The sequence below is a fragment of the Callithrix jacchus genome, chromosome 10 (assembly GCF_049354715.1).
Source record: "Callithrix jacchus isolate 240 chromosome 10, calJac240_pri, whole genome shotgun sequence".
NCBI lineage: Eukaryota > Metazoa > Chordata > Mammalia > Primates > Cebidae > Callithrix > Callithrix jacchus.
Window position 1 is genome coordinate 78,263,978 of NC_133511.1, and position 24,986 is coordinate 78,288,963.

Genomic DNA, 24,986 nt, shown 5'->3' on the forward strand with positions numbered 1-24,986 from the left:
TCTGCTTTTGTCTGACTCACCAGAGTGCTTGTGGAATCTCTTTGGGGACCATCTCTTTGAACTGTCCTCTGCTGACCAGATGTCCAGCCCCTTGCACAGCATTTTGGCCAATATTCTTTCAAGTATACCAGTTAGTGTTTCCGGGAGATGCCATCTGGCCTTGGTGATTGGTTCCATTTTGTTGTCAGAGATGATACTTCTAACCTTCCTCTCTAAAAGGAAACATCCATTGTATGAATAGCTTTAATATCTTCCCCAACAAAGATGGAAGCGGAGTCTCTCACTCCTCCAGATCACACTGACCTAGGAAAGAATTGGGGAGAGAAAAATCAAGACTTCGGGTGTAATCTCAGTGGCCTAGGACATGGACCACACACCAGTATAATCACTGGGGCCCTAGGTATTCCCGCTTGCCTGGCTGGGTCTGCAGTGGCTCATACCTACTGCTTTCTGTCTTTAAAAGTGTTTCTGTGCTCTTGTTCCCCGGTGTGTTCTTCATTCCTCTGTTAGATGACCCAAGAAGGAACTACTGATTTTCAGGCATCACTTCTGCAGCTGGCCCTCAGCTGTCATGCTCAGGTGAGAAAATGTCTCCACCACTGTCTATAGTTCATTATTACTCCTGATGGGTAGGTGAGTAGGTCATCTGTCTCAAAGAACTTTGGATATATTACCCCATGGCTGAATCAGAGGTTATTTGAGTGGCATCATCCTGTGTGATCCTCAGAAACAGCCCTGCCCTCAGTTCACCATGCTACCAACTAAGGCAGAGGTTGTCCAACTCACTCTGTCCTGTGACTTCGCTTCCCACCAAGAGAAGTCTTATTCTCCCATTCCACCCCTGCCACCTGACAGCCTTCACCAGAAAGGTAGAAATCCTGGAGGACACGCTCATAGGCAGGCTGACCTTCAAAGGCTACTGCTAATATCCCAGAGTTCCCAAGGGGGATGTGCAATGACGTGCAATGAGGCTTCTCCCTTAAGACCCCCACTCCACAGGCATTTCATCTCTCATGCATTCCTTCCATCCTAAAAGCACACCTTGCTCGCAGTGATCAAAGAGATCCCCAAGAGGCTCTGGCTGGCTTCTCTCTTTCCCCTCCTGCTTTGCTGTGGTCAGATAATTCTGATTATTGATTGGGATCCAGAGCTTTTGTAAAACCCTCAGGTTTTTACAAAATCTGCAGGGGATGCCATTTTGTCCCTTTGATGGTGTGTGGTCATGTCCCAGGCCACTGAGATTACACCCAAGGTCTTGATTTTCATCTCCCTGATCCTTTCCAAAGTCAGTGTGAAATGGAAGACTGAGAGTCTCCTAGGACTGCTGCCACCAAGTACAGCAGATTTAAAACAGCAGAAATGCATTATCTCCCAGTCCTAGAGGCTAGAAATTCAAAATTAAGGTGTCTGCTGAGCCAAGTTCCCTCTGAGACTCTAGGGGAGGATTCTTCCTCGCCTCCTCCAGCTTCCTCGAGGATGTCCCAGGCATCCCTTGGCTTGCGGCTGCATCAATCCAGTGGCCATCCTCTTCCTGTATCTTTGCATCACATTCCCTCTGTGCATGTCTGTGTCCAAAGTTTCCTCTTCTCATAAAAATACCAGTCTCATTGGATTAGGTGCCCACCATATTCCAGTATGACCTAAAATACAATTTTTAGCAACGATTCCAGTGGCAATAGCCCTACTTCCAAACAGGGTCCCATTCTGAAGTACTGTGTCCGTTTTAGGGGACACAATCCAAACCGTAACAGATGGCCTTCACATTTAGGAAGGATATCTTTTCCTAGAGAAAGCCACTTTGGGTTTGAGTTTTGCCTTACTTTGCATTGATATGATTAGTTTACCTATATCTTGGGTTTTAAACTATTCAATAAAAAGCAACCCAGAAAAATAAATAGAAAACAGAATACAAAAGAAGAGCTTCCTTCTGTATGACAGATATAGAATACATGTAATTTATGAAATCTGAATGAAGTATCTAGACTCCAATTTTCTTTCCATTATCTTGGTACTTATAGTTACTCTTATCATCCCTTTAATTGTTACCCTAGAGATTACATGACCCTTGATTTATCCAGAATCCAATAGAAATCGCTACTTCGGCTTCTTCCTAGACAATGCCTGGATCTTAAAACACTTAACTCCATTTATTGACTTCCCAATTTTAATGCTTCTGCTTTTGTGTATTTTAATTTGATTTATATTTTTAAATCCTGTATTATTTCTGCTGTTCTGTATAGTGAGTACGCTTTTCAGCTAACCATATATTTATCCTTTGTTCTTTACTCTTGCCTGTGTCACCAAGCTCTCACTTGAGATGTTTTTCCTTCTGCCATTCACTTCAGTATTTCCTCTTGTTTGGATCAACTATTAACAGTTTCTCTCAGTTGGGTTCTTTTAACTGAAAAAATATTTTTTTTGAGACGGAGTGTCACTCTTGTTACCCAGGCTGGAGTGCAATGGCATGATCTTGGCTCACTGCAACCTCCGCCTCCTGGGTTCAGGCAATTCTCCTGCCTCAGCCTCCTGAGTAGCTGGGATTACAGGCACGTGCCACCATGCCCAGCTAATTTTTGTATTTTTAGTAGAGACAGGGTTTCACCATGTTGACCAGGATGGTCTCGATCTCTAGACCTCGTGATCCACCCTCCTCGGCCTCCCAAAGTGCTGGGATTATAGGCGTGAGCCACTGTGCCCAGCCTAACTGAAAATATATTTTTATTATCTCCTTGTCTACTAGATTTGGATCTTCCGGGTTGGTTCATTTGTTTTTTAGAAATGGAGTCTTGCTCTGTTGCCCAGGTGCTCAGTGGCATGATCATAGCTCACTGCAGCCTTGAACTCCTGGACTCAACAGATCTTCCCACCTCAACCTTTGGAGTAGCTGGGACTACAGGTGTGCACCCCTACACTTGGATAATTTTTCTCTTTTTTTCTGGTAGAGAAGGTCAGGGGTGGTCTTGCTAGGTTGGCTGGCTGGTCTGGAACTCCTGGTCTCAAATGATCCTCCCACTTTGGCCTCCCAAACTGCAGGGATTAAAGCATGAGTCATTGCACCAGACAAGTAGACTCTTCTGGAGGGCTTGCTAGAAGTCCCCTGATTTGTGCCTGAACTTTTTTCTACTTGTCCTTGTTAGGTTGGTACAACTTTTCTCCTTCTCTGACTGCTTCATCTAAATCAGCAGATATCCCTAAGGGAAAAGTGGGCCCAAAGCGACAGGCTCCCCTCCAAAGGCTGCAATGAGCTGAGATCACGCCATTACACTCCAGTCTGGATGACAAGAGTGAGACTCTGTCTCAAAAAAAAGGAAAAAAAGTATGGATTCTATAGATATTTGGGAGAACAGATCCTAAAAGCTGAAGTTAGTCTCTCTCTCATTATTGGCTACTTGTGATCTGTAGCCCATAATTTACATTCTGGGTTTTGAATAACTTGTCCATAAAATGGCCGTGATGATAATACCATGTATGAGTCTCAAATGAGATACTAATAGCCAATATTTCTTGAACTCAGGTCTTATCATCTGCCAGGCATTGAGTTGAGTTGCTTATTTATTCTCATTCTCTTGGTCCTCTCAACAACCTCATGAGGAAAGTACTCATTTTATGATAAAACTGAGGCAACAACAAGGTTGAACTACTTGCACAGGATTATACAGCTTTGGCTGCAGAATGGTGATTTGAACCCATATGCTTCACCACTACATGATCCTGCCTCGTACGTCACACAGCCTGACTGTTGGCATTACAGAAGAAAGATGACAGGACTGGGACAGGAAAGCTGCTGGGTGGCTGACAGCAGCACAAGTTTAGCTAGAAATGTAATTGCCTAAGAAAAAGGCTGGGGACAGGACTGGCCTAGCTTTTTTTTTTTTTTTTTTTTTTTGGAGTCAAGAGTTTTGTTCTTGTTGCCGACGCTGGAGTGCAACGGTGCAATCTTGGCTCACTGCAACATCTGCCTCCCAGGTTCAAGTGATTCTTCTGCCTCAGCCTCCCGAGTAGCTGGGATTACAGGCATGCACCACCATGCCTGGCTAATTTTTTGTGTGTATTTTTAGTAGAGATGGGGTTTCTCCATATTGGTCAGGCCTGCCTTGAACTCCTGACCTCAGGTGATCTGCCCACGTCGGCCTCCCAAAGTGCTGGGATTATAGGTATGAACCACCACTCCCAGCCTGAACTATGAAGTTTTGAGTAACATGGGCCACCCAGGGATTTGGAGGAGACTAGACATAAAAGAAATCCTACGCTCCCATGGCTTCATTTTACAAAGTGAAACCTATAGTCCCATGGCTTTGTTTGAAAAATTAATCATATTTGTGATAAGTTCGTAATTTTTTTTTTATTTGTTTTTGAGTCAGGGTCTGGCTCTGTTGCCCAGCCTGGAGTGCAGTGGTCCACTATCGGCTCCCTGCAGCCTTTGCCTCCTTGGCTCAAGCCATCTTTACACCTCAGCCTCCTGATTAGCTGGGATTACAGGTGCACACCACTATACCTGGCTAATTTTTGTAGAGATAGGTTTTTGCATGTTGTCCAGGCTGGCTTTGAACTCTGAACTCAAGTGATCCACCCCCCCTTGGCCTCCCAAAGTGCTGGGATTACAGGTGTGAGCCACCCCCAGCAGTAGATTTTTATTGAAGTATAAAATATATACAGAAAATGTGTGCTGAAAGTACTAAGTGTATGTTCCATTGGTTTTTAAAAGTGAATATATCCATGTAACCAGTACGCAGATCAGGAAACAAAACATTACCAATTCCAGTGGCCTTCCTCATGCTGTCCACCCCATTCTAGTCACTACCCCGTCCAAGGCTAATCAATATCCTGACTTCTAACATTATGGAGTAGTTCTGCCTGTTTGTGAACTTTACGTAAATAGAATTATACAGTATGTGCTCTTTTGTGTCTGGTTTCTTTTGCTCAACATTATATTGTGAGATACATTCCTATTGTGCCTGTAGTTGCAAATTTTTCACTCATTGCTGTGACTATCACAATTCATTGATTCAACTGTTAACAGGCACTTGAATGGTGCTTCTGTGAACTTTCTAGAGCCTGTATCTGGGTGTAAACACGTACTCATTTTTGTTGGGTGTTTCAACAAACACCCAACCTGTAATTGAAATTAACCTATAATTGAAATTGATGATCATAAGGTATGTATGATGGTTGGCTTTAGTAGGTATTGCCTCGGCTTCATTTTATACATGATGGGAAAAATAAATGCAGCAAGGGAAGAGATTTATCCAAGATCACCTGGCTGCTGAGCTAAGATTGGAACTTGAGTTTATTCTCTTCCAGTGTGGTGTGTCTAGACCCCAATTTCAAGAGGCTGCCTAGAGATTCAGCAGAGTCTCACACAACACACATTTAATTGATTATCTGTCCTTACAATCTAATCCCTCGTGTAAGATGAAAACCATGACCAAGCATGAGCAGGGCTGCTGTTCAGTGGAGACATAATTGTAAATACCAATTAGATTGGAGGGAGCTGGTACGAGGTCTTCTCCTCATCTTATCCAAGAACAGCATGCAGCGTGTCTCTGACTAAGTAAGATTTAGATTCAGTCGACATCAGTGCCAGACCCAGAGATGGTGCTTTCCCACAGAGTATCTCATTTAATCTTCCAAACAAAAACCAGATCAATTCACATTCTTAAGGATTCTAAAAGCATATCAAAAGCGAGTAGATGAACTCTGTAAGTAAACAGGAACAATGTAGAACAGAGCTTCCCAAGCAATCTGTGCTAAAGGACCGATTCATTGCAGAGCAATATTTTTGTAAATAAAATAAAAATAAAAATTACTAGCAAAATTGAATGAAAAGATATTCGAAATATAAGATTCTGATTCTCAGACATAAGTGTTGTTAAATTGCTATAAAAGTTTCTAAAAGCTCTCAATTTCTACATTTATATCATTGGCTAATAACGGTATCCAGATCAATACTGGTTTGCAGAGTATGCTGTGAGCAGCACTGATTTATGATTCATCACCCATTCCTACTGGTCTTTTCAGAGAGAGTGATAATGATCTCACAAGTAGAAATGCTTGAATAACAAGATATCGGCATAGTATCGAGGCCCTGCAAACCATTCACACCAACGCAGGTTACTGAATACATTAACAGGACTTGATGGTTCCCCTGTCTATCTTCCAAAAATTTCTTCCCCAGGAAGATAAAAGTTATGAATAACTTTCTTATTCTTTTCAATAACTCGCCCCAAAATTTCATCAATGAACATAAACTCATTAGACTTTTGAATAGATAGCATAAAAAAGACTATTTACTCTGCAAGAGTCTAGGAAGGCTTTGCCTTGAGTCTACCAGTCCTAAACTATTACATCATGATCCTTAGTCAAACTTAATCAAGCACCACTGCGCTGAAAGGCCTGTCTTAATCAAGATTCTAAAACTTATAAATATCCCTCCTTTGCCTTCCCCCACTCCAAGATGCTACTAAGACTCTGGCAAGGCAGGGCTCTCCTTATCATGGGGTACAAAAAATGCAGCTTTGCCTTCTTCCACAGCTTATTTTGCTGATATTTTCTGGGAGCTACCATTCAACAATCAAGACTCTATTCTTCCGTTTAGTGTTGCTCAGTGGTTTTCAATGTTTAGTGTACATAACAATTCCTGAGGAGTATTATATATGCAAAAGCATGCATGGGCAATTGAAGGCATCTCCAAGAGTAATTTGATTATGCCACATTTAGGACTAAGTCTTGCATACAGATATTAGCAATTTTTGAAAGAAGAGAGAACCACAGACTGTTAGAGCTGAAAGTAGCCCTAAGTGGCAAGACATCAGTGTGTGAATCAGCTATTAATACACTGAAATTACCTGATGTAGTCTGTTTAAAACATACCTATCCCTTGGTTTCACCTGAGATCTACTGAATCAGGATTTCTGGAGATGGGGCCTGTGAATGTAACAAACTCCTAGGGGACTGTGATGCACAATCGAGTTTGAGAACCACCATTCCGTACCAACCATTTCATTTTGTAGATGAGGAATGGGGACTCAGAAAAGGGAAGTAAACCTTCCCAAGATCACACAGCTATTGAGCTGTGTGTCTCTTAATTACCTGACAAGAGCTCCCGGGGCTGGAGATATGCTTTTGGAGATGTCCTGTATCTGATATCCTGAACAAAAATGATTAATGATGTAATCAAAACACAGTTCTATTTTGGCTTCTCACCATCCCTTTAAGATTTATTGGCTAGTAATCTTCCCAGGCTAACAGACATCATGACTTCTCTGCTTCTAGGTAAGAGGCACCAACTAAAGTAGAATTAAAAAAAAAAGTAAAATTATGACTCTCAAGCAAAGATAAAATGAACCTATACAGTGTTGAGAACCTATTGACTATCTTGTTTATTACATTTTAGTTCTACTCAGAAACTGCTGCTTGTCAGTTTATTTAGTCTAAGGAAAGGTAGATGGGTTAATAAAAGGTTGAGATCTTCTGGGAAGGAATTGCAGCTGGCCCTGACAGGAAGTGCAAGTGGGGTCTGGGAAAAGATTCAAGGTCCAGGCAGCTACTCCCCATGGTTTCCATTACTCAGACCACGTGGCTTCTTGAGCACACTTCTTAGTTCCATTTTTTTGTTTCCCTACTAGTTAGCATGCACGTGGCTAGAAACAGCCACCCCAGTCTTGACTGCGAATGATCATCAGTCATGTGGACAACTTCTGACAACAGTCTCTCCAGCTTAGGGCAGAGTCTTAAGTGGGGCTAGCCGATAGGCTGCTCTCCAGTAAAGCAGTAGCCCCCTTTGGCTCAGGTGTTCACCTAGGTTCAATCAGCTGTAGCCTAGAGGGAAGGGGCCACAAGGAGGAAACACAGTTGCCAAGGCGCTGTGAGTCTGTGTGTGTGAGAGAGAGACGGACAAAGAGCCCGTGTGAGAACTTGAGGTGTGCAAGCACAATAAATAACACATGCCTTTTCAATCATTTCCAGTATGAGTCCTTCCAACACTGCGCTTTGTGTGACTCCCCTGTTATCTTCAATGAGTCTGGTCGTCAGTCTCTTGCTTTTACTTAGGCAGGGTAAATTTGGGGAAAGGTCCTGTAGGAGCTTATGGTTTTGTCTTTCCCATTCATGTTTCTGCCACCATGTGGGATCTTCCTTTGTATAAACCACTGAGCTGCTAGAAACACGGATGTCTTACAAGAATAAGAAGCCTCGGCTCTACCCTTGTGCACTCCAAGTTTCTCAGTCTTGGATGGGAGAAGAGGTTGACGGTCATGGATAGATTCAAGAGTGACTGGCTGTGCCCACTTTGGTGGGGCCTGGACACATTTTGGTTCACTCCAGTAATTTCTTCCAGGAGCTGCAGTCTCGTGGGCACAAGACGTGGATCTAATAATCCCACAGGCAGCAGGGCTGGGGAAGAGCCAGCCCGGCTGGAAGGCCCTGGGGCAGTAACAGGGTTGGGTTGGTTCTCAGATCTGCTTTGCGCCAGGCTGTGTGGTGCCTGGGTAAATGAAGCTTTCCGCTTCGAGCGCTCCTAAACTGAGCACACAGGGACGGCCTCGTGTCCTGCGAAGGACAGTTTTGAGGCATCCTCCCTGCTTGGGGCAGGCCAGGGGCGCAGGGTGCAGTCCCGGGAGCGCAGCTCCTTCCAGGACAGAGGGCGGCGCGAGGGAGGGAGCGAGGGAGGGAGCGAGGGAAGGGAAAGGCGAGCGTGAGCTGCCTCAAATGCTTGGAATAATTCCGCTTCCGTTTGGAAAGCCGCAGCCTCAGTCCTGCCGCCGCCCGCCGCGTCCGCCCAGCGCTAGCTCCGCGTCCCGACCGGCCCGCGGCTGCCTGCGCCGCGCCATGGCCACCTCCCCACAGAAGTCGCCTTCTGTCCCCAAGTCCCCGACTCCCAAGTCGCCCCCGTCCCGCAAGAAAGACGACTCCTTCTTGGGTAAACTCGGAGGGACCCTGGCCCGGAGGAAGAAAGCCAAGGAGGGTGAGTGCGGCCGAGCCGGCCGGTGGAAGCTGTGGGCGGTGGAAGCCTGTGGTGCCGGAGGGGCTGAGGGGCCCGGGCGCCGGGGCCGGGCGGGAGCGTGCCGCGGGTGCCCGGCGCGGTGGGGCGCGCAGCAATGCGTGCGCGCGCTTCCTGGGCACGTCGGGCAGGAGCGACGCGCGCCCCACACTGAGTCCGGGGCTCGCGGGCTATCGGGGCCGCCCCGCCCGCTCGCGGCCGTCCGGGCGCTGGCTTCCTGGGCCGGGGACCAGGCCGACGGCCCCGCCGGGCCGTGGGCGGGCGCCGCGTGGCGGCCGGAGGCGGCGGGACCCGAGCCCAGGCCGGGCCCCAGCCCTCAGGCGGCGCGGTTCTGTAGGCCCTGCCCCGCCCTCTGCGCCCGAAGGCTGGCATTTCCCAAGTTTCCGCCGCAACTTTCCTGGGCGCCGTCACTCTCACTCGTTGCCTTCATTGGTCCTTAAAATCAGGTCGTTTCCTGGACCTGCTGACGTCCTCTGGCAGCGGCGTCGCAGTGTTGGCCTCTTGGGATCTTTTGTCCATCCCGAGGGCCGAGAAGGGCTCTGTTAAATGGGAGTAGGTGGACTTCGAGTGTTTGTTGAATGAATGAGCGGAAAACTGGCAAACCTAGTGTACCTTCGGTGTAATAATACATGGTAAACTCCCACCCAAGGAGAAAACTTGCCGGGGACACAAACATAGCCATGGGCCTCGGCCCTGCTGTGAACTCAGGTATTCAGGGATTTTGCAAGCACCCCCCCCTCCCCCCGCCAACCAGGGTTAATTGAGGAGACCTTATACTTTGTTTTTTTCCCCCAGAGTGGTTTGCACGTAGAATATTTTTTCCCCAGGAGCAGATTTTGCATCCTGGTTTTTGGTTTGAAAACAGGTGGCAGTTCTCAAGCACAGTGGTGATTGCTGTGTAGATAGAAGCTGAGTTAAAAATTTTTATTTTAAACATTTTTTAATTGATGCATGATGTACATAGTTTTGGGGCACATGTGATAATTTAATGTAATTTATAAAGATCAAATTGTTACAGGAAAGGGGTCCGGATTCAGACCCCAAGAGAGGGTTCTTGGATCTCACGCACCAAAGAATTCAGGATGAGTCCATACAGTAAAGTGAAAGCAAGTTTATTAAGAAAGTAGAGGAATAAAAGAATGGTTACTCCATAGATGGAGCAGCCCCCAGGGCTCCTGGTTGCCCATTTTTATGGTTATTTCTTGATGATGAGCTAAACAAGGGGTGGATTGTTCATGCCTCCTCTTTTTAGACCATATAGGGTAACTCCTGAACGAAGTGGCCGTGGCATTTGTAAACTGTCATGGCGCTGGTGGGAGTGTAGCAGTCAGAAGGACCAGAGGTCACTCTCATCACCTTTGTGGTTTTGGTGGGTTTTAGCCTGCTTCTTTACTGCAACCTGTTTTATCAGCAAGGTCTTTATGGCCTGTATCTTGTGCTGACATCCTGTCTCATCCTGTAAGTTAGAATGGCTTAACCTTTTGGGAATGCAGCCCAGTAGGTCTCACTCAGCCTTATTTTACCTAGCCCCATTCAAGATGGAGTTGCTCTGGTTCACATGCCTCTGACAAAATCAGTGTACTTGGGATATCCATCACTTTAAATATTTGTCTTTTCTCTGTGCTGGACCATTGGAATTCTAGATATTTTGAAATATACGATAGGTTATTATAAACTGTAGTTACTTTACCAGTCTAACACTAGGTCTTATTTTTTCTATCAAATGGTATATTTGTAACCGTTAATCAACTTCTCTTCTCCCCTAAAAAATGTTTTTAATAGATTACTCTGTGAATTGGAAATAACCTTTTGAAAGCTGTGATGATGTGTAAAATGTGTTATGTTTGTAAATTATCTAAAAGTATAAAAGCATCTTCAGTGTTGAGGATTATCAGACTTGGTGAAGAACCAGACTTCTGTTCCCTAGATTGAAACAAGAAGTAGCAAAACACATGAAAGTTTCTCCACAATTTGGTTATTTTGGTAACCCATTGAGTAGTGTACAGTTGGTGGCAAATCATGAAACCCTGGCTTGGAAAACGCTTTTCTAGATCATATTTCTAACTTCTTCCTCACAGCTTTCCTGACATAGGCTCATCCAGTTTAAGATGGGGCAACTCAGAAATATTGAAGCTCATGACCTACCAGGAGAACCATCTTTACCTACTCTGTAGAAAGGTTTACTTTATATTTAGCCCAAAATTTATCTCTTCATACCCACTGCTGTTGGTGGAGCCAAAGAATGAGTCCAAGGTGGACTTTTATTAATACCTTGCTGACGTAGGCTATCCTGCTTTCTAGAGTCCTCTCCACCAGGTCCAACATCCTCTATCCCTCACAGACATAATTTTAAGGCCCTTTGCATCCTGTCTGTTTAGTTTCAGTCAGGGTCGCTGCAGGAAAAAGGCCAATTTAGTTGAGATTTTGAAAATAATTTAGTGAAGGGGCTATTGACAGAGCTGTGGGCAGGGTTAAGGGAACTAAGAAGGGATGCTAAGGTCCCTAGGGGCTAGCAACAGGAAGAAGCACTTACCACTCCAAGGCCTGAAGGGACAAGGGCAGCAAAATGGAACCTGTTACAAGCTGGGGCTATGGATGAGGGGTTACTGGACAGGAACTGTAGTCATAGAGGGATGCAGCCACTGCCAGAAATATGCAGGCGGAGCAAGGAGAGAGTGACACAAGAAATGCACATTCTGCATGTTCTCTCTCTTCTTGCCCTTGCATCTCCTACTGGTGTTGAACCCAGTGGGGAGTCATCAGAGCAAGGGATCTGGATAATGCAATATATAGAGGCAGCTTCCTTGGGGCACAGAGCAGTGCAGAGAACAGGTCACAGTAGGGACAGGGTAAATGGAGAATACCTAGCAGATCAACCTGTTAGCAGACACGCTCAAAGTGAGCTCTCCAGAAGTCACCGTAGTACAGTTGTAATGCAGATCAGCCAGCCCAGATTAGGACTGTCGCCTCCCTTATTCTAGTACAGACACTATGTTCTTTTAATGCAGCTAAGATTGCTTTTTGCCATTCTGCCAGCTATGTCGCATTGTAATCTCTCATTGAGCTTTGCTATCAGCTTACTCAAAGACATTTTTATATTTGTTGCTCCTAAATTACACCCTTCCCTATCTTGGATTTACTCAGTTGGGTTTTTGAAACCAAGTGCAAGATCTTATTTTCATCCCTGTTATATTTCACTGTAAAGTCCTGATTCTGTCATTCAGTCTGTCAGCTAATCCAGGGGCTGTAAATAGATGAATGGGAGAACACATAGCCTCTTCTGAAGGGCTGGCCACCACCCAGCTCCAGCTGCTTGCTGCTGCACATGGTGTTTCTGCAAGCCCAGTCAAAGAAGGCAGTGGGTTGTTCTGAAATGACTGTCCTTAGTGAGTATGTGCTGGATCGCAATGATCAGTGCTGAAGTGATGGTTGGTAGGTGTAGGGCCCCATTAACCGTCAATTCAGTAATAATAAGGCTGGGTCTTGCTCTGCATGCTGGATAAGCTCACAGCTTTATGCTCTGTAGAATCTGCCTTCTTTTACTTTCTCCCTGGTGTTCTTGAACTTGTCATTCCTCAAGATCACTGCCATTAGTCTGTCCACAAATTATCTCCATGCTTTGATGTAGAATTCTCCTGGGCCCAGGGACTCCCATTCATTCATTTGATACCTGCTGTACCCCGCTCTAGGACACAACAAATGGAAAGATATAATACTTGTTAGAATATAGTTGACCCTTGAACTATATGGAGGTTATGGATGTTGACCCCCTGTACAGTCAAAAATCTGTGTATAGTTTTTAACTCCCCCCATACTTAACTACTAATAGCCTACTGTTGACCAGAAACCCTACTGATAAGTCAGTCAACACATATTTTGTATTATATACTGTATTCTTTCAATAAAGAAAACTGGAGAAAAGAAAATGTTCTTAAGAAAATCATAGGGGAAAATACATTTGCAGAACTGTGCTATATTTATCGATACCATAAGTTTACGTCATTTGTCTGAAATGGCAGGTAACCACAGCTGCACACCTCAATCTATGGTACATATCAAGCAATTCAACTTAGAATGTCATGACTTTCTCTGATACTTGGGAGTACTTCTAGCGTCTCTAGTGGCACTTCGTTAGAGTCCCATGCTGTTAGTCAAGGTTTATGGTATTGCACTAAACATGATGAAAAATACACGAGAACCTCAAGAGATCACTTTTAACTGCCATACACAATTTACTGGAGAGATGAACTGTTCCTGTCGAGATGATTAGCATCACACGGTGTTTTAAGCAGATACTTGCAGCACTTGAGCTCACCACAATAGCAACAGGAGGTAGCTGTGGAATTATTACTGTAGTACAGTATGTACGACAGTTCATTTTGTGCAGTGAGGATTTAATACTTCACCTTTACGTTTACATTTCTCTCAACTGCAGATGGCATCAGGTACAGTTTTTGTGTGTCTGTGCACATTTTGATAAGTTCTAACTTTTTATAATAGATTTGTTTATATTTTATTGTAGCAAATGAGAAGGTAGACAAGTATCGATGTATATTTAATGCATTTATGACATGAGTAACTTTTTTTTATATTTCTAGGCTACATGGTTCATCTGCAAGGTTTTTCTAATTGTCACAAATCTCCAAAAACATTTTCCCATATAGTTATTGAAAAAATTTGCATATAAGTGGACCCTTGCAGTTCAAACCTGTGTTGTTCAGGGATCAATTGTATTATGTTAATAATGTCATGTAAAAAATGTCCTCCTAAGGAAACCTATGTCATAGAATGACGATGAGTCTCATAAGAATGGCTCACGCCTGTAATCCCAGCACTTTGGGATGCCAAGGCGGGTGGATCACGAGGTCAAGAGATTGAGACCATCCTGGTCAACATGGTGAAACCCCGTCTCTACTAAAAATACAAAAAATTAGCTGGGCATGGTGGCACATGTCTGTAATCCCAGCTACTCAGGAGGCTGAGGCAGGAGAATCGCCTGAACCCAGGAGGTGGAGGTTGCAGTGAGCCGAGATCGTGCCATTGCACTCCAGCCTGGGTAACAAGAGCAAAACTCCATCTCAAAAAAAAAAAAAAAAAAAAGAATGCATTCAACTAGTCATCACTTCTTTGTTTTCTGTGTTTTCCTAATAAAAAGTAGTGTTAGAGTCCAAGAGAGAATAGGGATTAAAATCATGGTCTTTAGGATCAGACACATTTCAATTTGACTTCTGATTCAACCGCTTATTTATTTTATGACTTAAGACAAGTTCCTTAACCCCTGTAAGCCTCTGCGTCTTCATCCATAAAATGAGAATATGAATTCCTTCTCTACATGGAAGTCGTGAAGTTTCAATGAGATCAAGAATGTATAATGCATTGCACGGCACAAATAACGGTACCTATTAAAATTGACAACTCAATTTTCATTGGTCTTTGAAATTTGAAATAGTCTTTTAATTATGGGCTGCATGGCTTTTTCAGGTTCTGTAAATAGCCTAGTAGCCCATGACTGTATGGAACCTGCGTGACATTATTTTGTCTCTTTAGGAGTTCAGGGATCTTTCTTTGCAAGTGAGATTTTCCTGTTTCCCAAGAAGTCGCATTTCAGCACTTTATGACAACCATCCTCAGACCACAACCCTCCATTTCTCTTTGTCTTATGGTGTCTTTCTTATGATGTCATAAGAACACCATTCTTATGAGTTGTAGCTTAAGTGGCTTTTGTTTTTCTCTGTTGATCTTTTTCTTCTGGGTTTTCAATCCCATTTATGTTGGACATGGCCCTTCTGTGTGGATTCTTAGACTACCATTTCAGAGTCTGCTTGCCAGAGGGCCGCTTTCAACTTTCTTTCTCTGAATCTGTTGTCAAGACTTGCTCTTTCGAGGAACACCATCTTGAATTGTACCTGTCTGCTGAAGGCACCTGAATTAGGCTGGCAGCACTGGTCATTCCTGTCATTTACCCATTCACTTAAGTTTTTATCCCCCAGAGTTTTATATTTTGATGACCTGAAGTATCCAATGAAGGCTTTAATTTCATAATTCTTTTAATAGTACTGGTTCTTACCACTTGATTATCATTGGCTGCCCAGTGTTGCTGGAGACAAATGTATGGTTTCTAGAGTGAGTAGCACCCTTAGCACTGCAGAGCTATCCTTTTCTTCTAATCAGTGTGCATTCTCATTTTTCTAAAATATATCTTTTCTCATAGAGATGGGGTCTTGCTATGTTGCCCTGGTGGATCTCAAATTCCTGAGCATATCTAACTTTTTCTTAATTTTTTTGATATTTCTAGATCACATCATTTATCTGCAATTTTTTTCAAATTGTTGCAAATCTCAAAAAAATTTCTAATACATTTATTTTAAACATTTACATGTATTGAAATTCAAACCTGCATTGTTCAAGGGGCACCCCTTGAACAATTGGATCCATGTTATTGTCCACAGCCCCTAGACCCCTTTCGTGGATCTTCAAATAGAAAATTGAGACCAGCTATGAGCTCCTTCAAGTTCCCTTTCTACCATATTTGCCCAGTCCTCATCCATATGTGCAACTGTCCTTTTGTGCTCCCTTCCGGTCATAGTCCCTTCCAAGGAGGTCCCTTCTTTCCTTATTCATAAGGGCATTTCTTTCAGCTTTCTCCCAGACTTGGCATAGCCAGATATGCTATTTCTCATTTCCCATCTTTTTTTGCCACTCTGTGGCCCTGACGTTCTGTAAATATACTTGAGTATTTTCCATTTGGAGAAAATCTCCTGATACTGGTTTCCTTTTAAGCTACTCACCAGCTGCCTTGAAAGAGTTCTCTCTGCTTGGCTTCTCTTCTTATCTCCTAGTCACTTTCTGATCCATTATTTCCGTTCTTTCATCAACTATTTATTGAGTGCCTAACATGTACTAGGTGCTAGAAAGGAAAACAAAACAAAAACTCCTGCCTTCCTGGAGCTTACATTCTAGTAGGGGAGAAGATAATAAACAAGATTAAATTGGTACCGTGTGTATTTTGTTTGAGTGTTAGAAAGTGCTAGACAGCAGAATAAAGCAAGAAAAATAGAAATGGAGGGTTGTGGTCTGAGGATGGTTGACAATATTAAATAGGATGGCTAGAGAGGGCCTCATTGAGAAGGGTAGATTTGAGTCCCAATCTGAAGGAGGTGAAGGAGACAGCCATATGTATATCTTGGGAAAGAACATTACAGGTGGAAGGAATGGCAGATGCAAAGACCTTGAGGCAGGTGTGGACCTGGTACATTATTGAGGACCAGCAAGGAGGTTGATGTGACTGGAGAAGAGCAGGAGCATGACTGTGGAAGTGGGGTTGGTCCCAGGCGTGATGAGAGGAAGGGCAGAGGCAGGTTGTGTAGGGCCCTGGAAGCCACTGTAAGACTTGGGCCTTTACTCAGAGTTAGATGGGCAGGCTTGGGAAAATTTTGTATAGAGGAATGGCGTGATCTCAATTCTGTTTTAACTGATGGTGTTAAGTGACTTAAGGGGGCAGAGGTGAAGCAGGGAGATGAGGCAAAAAGTTTCTAGAATGAGGCTGGGCATGGTGGCTTATGCCTGTAATCCCAGCACTTTGGGAGGCCCTGTGCATGGATCACTTGACCTCATGAGTTCAAGACCACCCTGGGCAACATGGTAAAACACCATCTCTACAAAAAATTAGCCATGGGTGGTGGTACACAGCTGTAGTCCCAGCTACTCAGGAGACTGACATGGGAGAATAGCTTGAGTCCAGGAGTTCAGGACTGCAGTGAAATGTGCTTGTACCACTGTAATAAATAATAAATACATAAATGAAGGCTACTAGAATGAACCAGCTGAGAGATGGTAGTGGTCAGGAGTAGAGTAGTAGCAAGGGAACCGAGTGAGTGTCAAATTCTGGATATATTTTGAAAATACAACAGATCTTGATGAAAGATTGGATGTCAGATAAGAATAGAATTAACACGACCCCAAAGGTTTTGGTCTGGGCCACTGGAAGGATGAGCTGATTTTAATGGAGTTAGAGAATCTCGGAGGAGGTCAGCAACTTTTTCTGAAAGGGCCAAATAGTAAATACCTAAGGCTTTAGGAGTCCTATGACCTGGTTTGCACTATTCAATTCTGCCTTTGCTGCCAGAGACAATAGGTAAATGAACAAATGTGGCCGTGTACCTGTAAAATTTTAGTTATGGACACTGAAATTTGAATTTCATGTGATTTTCATGTGTTACAAAATATGCTGCTTTTGTTTCCTCTCACCCATTGAAGGAAGCATGTACAACAGCCTGAATGTATGTATAAACCATTCTCAGCACTCAGGCTGGACAAAATAGATGGCAGCCTGCGCATGACCCAAGGGCAGTGGTTTGCTGCCTCCTTCTCCATCTGATTCCCCATGTCTAATCATCTTTTAATGAAACCCTGCTGAGTCTACCATCTAAATATCACTGCTTTAATTCAGCCTTCACAAGTGCTCTAGATTGATCGTTCATTTTCAAAATTTTTACTTTCTTTATTTTCCACCTGAAACACTATGTTATCCACCCAGAAGCTTCCTATCTTGGGTCCATTTTTGTTCAACCCATTCTTCCTCCTTTGCCACTACATTGTTTTTTAAAGCACAAAGATAACTTTTCTTCAGGACAAAGGTCTTAGCATGCCATCCAAGGCCTTCACAACTACTCCTTCCTTTACCTTTTTGGTGTCTCTTCTATTTCCCTTCCAAGAAATCTCCATTTTCTACCATGGCAAGCCACTCTTTATCCCCCAAACACATCATGTTCTTTCACATGTTTGTGCTTTTACATGCTGTTCCATATTTCTGGGAAGACCTTTTCCCTTTTCTTTTTTTCTTTTTCTTTTTTTTTTTTTGAGACGGAGTTTCGCTCTTGTCACCCAGGCTGGAGTGCAATGGCGCGATCTCGGCTCACCGCAACCTCCGCCTCCTGGGTTCAGGCAATTCTCCTGCCTCAGCCTCCTGAGTAGCTGGGATTACAGGCACGCGCCACCATGCCCAGCTAATTTTTTTTGTATTTTTGGTAGAGACGGGGTTTTACCATGTTGACCGGGATGGTCTCGATCTCTTGACCTCGTGATCCACCCGCCTCGGCCTCCCAAAGTGCTGGGATTTACAGGCGTGAGCCACCGCGCCCGGCCCGCCTTTTCCCTTTTCTATACAACCAACTCCTATTCATTCATAAAGACCCAACTCAGAAGTCCCCTTCTGCATGAAGCCTTCCACAGTGCCTCCAGGAAGAGTGATATGCTTCTTCCTCTGTGGTCCTTTGTCTATACTCTGTGCTAGCACTGGCCATGTTACATTGCAGCCCCTTGTCACACACACTATGGTGAGAGCCCTCCTGCCTATCATAATATCATCAAACACATAGATATTAGAATTTATGTGGAATGAATTTCCCCATATTTGCCCTGGTGAAAATAGCCCAGCATTAACTGGCTGTGAAATCTTAGACAAATCTCTTCCCCTTTTGGTGTTATTTGCCCATTTCTAACATTAGAAGATTAGGCTAAATAACTTCTTAGGCCCTTGCTGCACTGGTATTCTGTGATTTCTGAGCTCTTATTTCACCAGGCTTCTCTCAATTCAGTTTTATTGTCTGTGTAGGGTGGTCTGGGAATTACATCATCACAAAGACCTCTTTCTTTCCTGCACTAATGAAGGCACCTCTGTGTCGGGAGGAGGAGATGGATACCAGGATAAGTGGGCACCAGCCCAAGGACACCTCCATATTAGGAATCAGCCTTCTTGTCTCATGGAATATCTCTATTTGGTGAACACGCACAGTTCATAATTATGTTCCAGCCATTAGTCCAGGAGAAGAGATGAAATCCTCATGTAAACATTTGTAAGCATCTAAAATCTCCACTTGCTGTCATTGAACAAAGAACAACATTTGAGGAATGCCCCACTATTATTTCAAAAATAAAATACTTTAAAAAAGTAGATGTAAACACGTTCTGTTAGGTTTTCAATAGGTTGTGCCAGCCTGAAATCAATAGGAAATCCAATGAGGGCATTGCCTGAGGGCCAGAGCGCCAGCACATGGAGGCCTCTGGAGTAGACACTGGGCAGCATCCTTTCTTTTTTGTTTGCTCTGCAGACGCCATGAGGGGAGCAGTTGTGTTTGTTCTGCTTGCTTTGGTATCTTCGGTGCCTAGCATAATACCCAGTACTTAACAAATGCTCCCTAAAATGCTTCTTAACTAACTGTCTGAATCATCACTGGGTATCTTATTCTGTAAATAATGCAACCTAAAGCTTTTTTTAAAAAAAATCATAGTACTTTCCTTTGGATAAAGTCCTAAAAGTGCAATGACAGGGTCAGAGTGTGATAATTAGCTTGTTTATCCTCAATAGGTTAAAACTGTTAGTCAAGAAGAAATGATTGCCTTTGGGTCTGGGTGATCTCCCTGATAGGTTGCTTGGAAGTAAAACACCATTGTGAGGCTGAAAGTTTCTGTTTGCCTTGGGCTGGCAGGACCAGGTTACCTAAGGGGTGGGATGGGAGGGTGATGGGTCAGGGAGAGGACATTTTCAATCTGGCCAGTAACATGCTCAGAGGCAGGCCTTTATTTGAGAACATTCTCTATGACCATCTTGCCATCCATATATGGCCCTGTGTGTCACACCAGTGTCTACTCCCTTCTGACAGAGCCCAGGGTGTGGTTGCCTTGGGAACTGCCATCATTGAAGCTGCCTGGGGAGCACGGCCATCATCCCTTCTTCCCCTCTGAGCCCTCACCACTCCTGTGTGAGAGCCAGTGGAGGTCTGGTCAAGAAGTCTCTTTCTCTTGTACACTTTTCTCCCCATCTCCCAACTTCTGAGTTCTTGGACTTAAAACAAACTTGGCAATCACAGACACATGGGAGGTAATCACAAGACAGTGGGCTGAGTGCTGCGGTAGACACATTTAGGTGGAGCCCTTAGGAGACATGGTGATTTCAAGCTGGGTCTTGAAGCCAGCAAAGGGAATCCCCCTTCCACCCTTTCCCCCTCCAGGGAAACAAGAGAAGGGATGGGCTTTGGGAACCTTCCAAGTTTCAGCTGTGTTTTGACAAAGTGGGTTGGGCTGATGCCTCAGGGGCTCAGTTTCCTTTACCTGCCTTAGAACTCAGTAGGCAGGTATCTCATTGCATCTCTGAAGAATGAATCTGAGTCAGTTGGAGCATATCATTATCACACCTGACACCTCAGGGAGTGTTTCTGGGGAGTCACTGGAGGAGGTGGATGCTCTCCCTGGGAGGGATGTGTCAGGGCATTTATTTCATCATTGAACCATACTCCATTCCATTCACTCATTCCCGTATCTCTTTTAAAATCCAGAGGCAACTCCCCTCTTCTGCTCTGTGAAAAGCAGCCTGGCTCTGAGGAGCCGTGAATGAGGCTCTTCATGAAAATGCAGCCCATCTCCTAGGGAAGATGATGTTGGACTACCAAGGGGCACAGCTGGCGGCCTGTTTCTGCTCCCTCAGTAACATAAACCCAGGTGGAGCAGACTCTGTGCTCATTTCTTTCCAGGAAACATTCATAGGCAGAATCATTAATCTGCCAATTACAGTATTACATTGACTTTTCAATTCAAAACAATTATTCTGAAAGCATTTTTTGTCTTGGCCAGTGTGGTTTTGGCTGTGGGATGTGTTGGGAGCCTGTGGTGGGGATGGGGAAGGAGAGAGGAATTCAGGAGGGGGTCTGTAGTTCTAATCACCACATTTAGGAAGCAGGGCACGCCAGGTCTTTTGAGGTGGGCTGCGAGACGGCAGGATGCAGAGATTCTGAGCAGAGAATTCTTGGCATCTCTCAAGTGCCTGAGTCCTGAATCAAGGAGACTCCTCAGAGTCCAGGGTGAGGTCTCAGATTCAGAGTCCTGGGGACAGAAGCTGGCAGAATGTAGCAGGCAGGTTACCATCCTAGCTGAGTAGGTAAGGGGCAGAGGCTGCTGTAGTCTCTATGTGGAATCAGAACTCCCTGGCCCTACAAAGTGGAAGTTGGTGGGGAGACTCACAAAGGGGCCCTGGTTCTTGCCTCCCTCATCCCATTCTCCCACATTTGAGACTTGGAAATAAACTTTCCTCTCTGTTGGGAGGGGTTTTTCTATTTACCATAAGGCTGAGCTCTCCCTGGCTCCCAGCCCTGGTGAGGCAGACCTGCAGATGACAGGTAATTAATAATGACAGCTGGGAGAAGCTGGGGCAGCAGGAACCAACAGTTTTTATGCTGTTTGCAAAACACAGGAGGAGGGTAACACAATTCCATTTTAAAGCAGCTCTCAGCATACAGGCAAGTTATGAAATAGCGCCATGTAAGGAGTAGCAGCTGCCTCTTGGCTGAATGTTGCAAGGCCACTCTTGGTGGGCTCAGCAGCTCCTTCAGCACATGCCCAAGTTCCCAGAGAACAGAATGATCCCTTCGCCTGCACTTCCTCCATGGCCATCATTACAGTAAATTGCAAGGCTCTCATGATGACTACAGAGAGGCAGATTGATTTGTTCTTCTGATTGTCACTGTGCTGAACGTGGCCGGGGTGATAGGCACCCAGATTTCACACCTCATAATGGTCCTGCCAGGGTGGATGTTAGCACAATTGGGACCTGACGCTTCAATAAATCTGAGACATTCTGCTGTGGAGATCAAAGTTCAGAATTGCTTAAATTGGTGTTGGAGCAGGTGGGAAACAGGAGTCCAGGGCCATGAATTGGCTAGATGGCAATTGTCGTTCAGTTTGAGACCCAAATGTCGCCTCTTCAGATGATATGACATCAATTTAAGTAATTTGGGCTCCCAGCTACCTAGCCCTTTCAGTATTACTGGTTCTGCGAAGTGTGATTCATGGTCTAGCTTGTGCTCTTGTGTGAAAAAGAAAAACAACACTCCTGCTTGTATCTCTGGGTTGGAAGGCTGTGTTTGTGCAGGGTTGGTATCAATGGGTTGTCAGTTTTCATGTGAGTGTGGATGACAATTTCATCTCCTACTTGTATATGCTGGTAACTCCCCAAGCTACACTTTCAGCCATGACCTCCCGTCTTCACTTCAGACTCATTAGCGTGTGTGTCATGTCATTGTCACTTGCACACAGAGATGGACCTGGATTTTAACACAGAGCATGGAATTCCCAAAGACTTCTTATGAGCTGGGAAAGTGCTCTGCCTTCTGATGGAAGCTCAAGTCCAGAGGAGAGGTGGTCTGATCCATTTGGAGAAGTGGGCACTTTTTTAATATAGTGGGTTTATTGAGATACAATTCACCCGTTGAAAGGCATAATTCAGTAGTTTTTAGTATATTCATAGTTGTGCAACCATTGCCACAATCAATTTTAGAGCATTTTCATCCTCCCAAAAGCTACCCTGTACCCATTAGCAGTCACTCCCCCTCCCCTCCCCATTTCCTAACCCCAAGTCATCCATCCCTAATCTACTTTCTGTCTCTCTGGATTTGTCTACTCTGGACATTCCATGTAAATGGAATAATATATATTATTGTAATAATGGAATAACATCTATATGGAATGGAATAATAGAATAATATCTGGAATGGAATAATAGAATATATGGTGTTTTGTGATTGGCCTTTAGGCTTAGCATAATATTTTCAAGGTTTCCTCTATGTTGTAGCATGTATCAGTACTTCATTCCTTTTTTTTTTTTTTAAGATGGAGTCTCACTCTGTTGCCCAGGCTGGAGTGCAGTGGTACGATCTCAGCTCACTGCAACCTCCACGTCTTAGGTTCAAGCAATTCTCCTGTCTCAGCCTCCCAAGTAGCTGGGATTACAGGCACCATGCCCAGGTAACTTTTGTATTTTTAGTAGAGATAGGGTTTCACCATGTTGGCCAGGCTGATGTTGAACTCTTGACCTCAAGTGATCTGCCTGCCTTGGCTTCCCAAAGTGCTGGGATTACAGGAATGAGCTACCGCATCTGGCCACTTCATTTCTTTTTATGGCTAAAAAATATTATTTGGATATACCACCTTTTGTTTATTTATCAGTTGATGAACACTTGGATGTTTGTATTTTTTGCCAATATGACTAATGTGACTATGAATTTTCATGTGCAAGTTTCAGTGTGAACATATATTTTTATTTGTCTTAGATACATACCTAGGAATATACACCCAAGTATGTTTTAAAAGTTTACAGAGTTCAGTGCACATCTCCTCAATCCCGAGCCTTATGAGATATCTAGCTGTTAACCCAGAAAGGTGCGCACTGTGGTCTCCTTCTCCCATTTTTTAACCCTGACTAGGACACCAGAGACATGCTGCATCTTGTATTAGGTGTTTTGTCTTGCAGAGTGACTGTGCTCCTGAAATATTTCCTGTGAAAAAAATTGTCACAATCCTGTTACATCACTGGCTTTTATTGTCAAATTGGAAATTGTTGACTGGAAACAATTTTAACCCCAAATTGTAAAAAAAAAAAAAAAGAAAGAAAGAAAAAATAATACCAGAAAAGATTTACACATAAGTGAAATGTAGACATTCTCGATGATGTACCATTATTTTTCAAATAATATTATTAATAACAACAACAATAATAATATAAGTACATCAGGGACAAGCACTTATAAAGTGCTATTATGGGCCAGGCAATGTGGTAGCTTTACATTTATTAATGTATTTGGTCTTCCAAACAACCTCACAAAATAGGTGTTAATATTATTGCCATTTTTGCCCCTTTACAGATGAGGAAACTGAGGCACAGAGAGGACAGGTAACTTGCCCAAAGTCAAAGCTAGTGTACTAGTTAAGATAACATTAGTTGCTATGACAGATAAGCCCCAGGTTCTTGGAAGCTTAACATAGTAAGCTTATTTCTTGCTTGCAGCAGAACCTGGTGGTGTTGTTTTTGATTGAGTTGTCTTCCACATGGTCATTCAGGGATCCAGGCCCCTTTCATCTTATGGCTCTGCCTTCCTGAAGGTTCTTCAGGTCCTCATCACTCAGCTGGTGGGTAAGAAAGAAAGCAAGGACTCAGTGGGAGGTCTTGGGGGACCAGCCTGAATGTGGTGGATGTCACATCTGCCACTTCCCAGTGGCCAGAACTCAGCTATGTGGCCACACCTAAGTGCAAGAGAAACATAATTTTGTTCTTGGCCTCCGGGGAAAGGAAATCGGTTTGGGCAAACACACGCTTCATTTTGCTACTGGTAGCAAGTGGAAGACATGGATTTGAACCCAGACAGTCTGGCTGTAGAAGCTCGCTCGAGTGGCACACTCCTCTACCTTCCTCTGAACAGTAGCTCAGAGGCCTGGGGAAAATGTGTGGTTACACAGGTTTTTACTAAGTTTCCTTCCTACATATAACTACATTCGGTTGCCTAGATGCTGCTGAAGTCACTGCCTTTCAGAAAGAGAAAAACAATAAAAGCTAAAAGCCAATATTAAGCAAGTATTTGCTCTATGTCAGCCACTGTTCTAAGCATTTTACATGTTCTTTTTTATTGAATTTTTACAATACCCTATTGGAAAGGGAATTATTGTTATTTTCATTTTCCAGGTGAGGAAGCTGAAGCAGAGAGCTTGGTTCCATTTCCAAGGCTATGTTATTAAGAGAGGTATCACTAGGCTTTGAATGCTTCCCACATAATCACTGTGCTAGGAAGGGATCAAAGGGAAGAGGAAAAAAGATGAAAAATCCAAAGCCACCAGAGACAATTTAAAGTCAAAACCCAACTAGTTGTTTGAACCCTGTTTCAAACAAATCAACTTCTACAAGTCACTTAGGAGACTATCAAGAAAATGTAAACACTCATGGGATATCTGATGATATTAAGGAATCTTTGTTAACTTACTGGGTGTAAGAGTGATGTTGCGGTTATCTTTTTTTTTTTGAGGTACATACTGAAATGTTTGTGGATGACACGATAAAATGTCTAGGATTTGCATCAAATAATGTAGTGTAGGGGTCAAGGTCAGCATGGAATCAAGAGTAGGCACAAGTTGTTTTGTATTGTAGAATGGTGGTGGGTATGTGGAAGGT

General features: G+C 43.8%; 1 protein-coding gene across 1 annotated transcript in view; it reads left to right on the forward strand.

Annotated features, from left to right (window-relative positions):
* Positions 1-8,733: 8,733 nt before the first annotated feature.
* PARVA (parvin alpha) overlaps positions 8,734-24,986 on the forward strand; it is a 155,038-nt gene continuing 138,785 nt past the window's right edge. Inside the window, exon 1 of the mRNA XM_002755060.7 lies at positions 8,734-8,962. Coding sequence (XP_002755106.4) covers positions 8,827-8,962 — 136 coding nt within the window. The 5' untranslated portion in view covers positions 8,734-8,826. The remainder of the gene's footprint in view (positions 8,963-24,986) is intronic.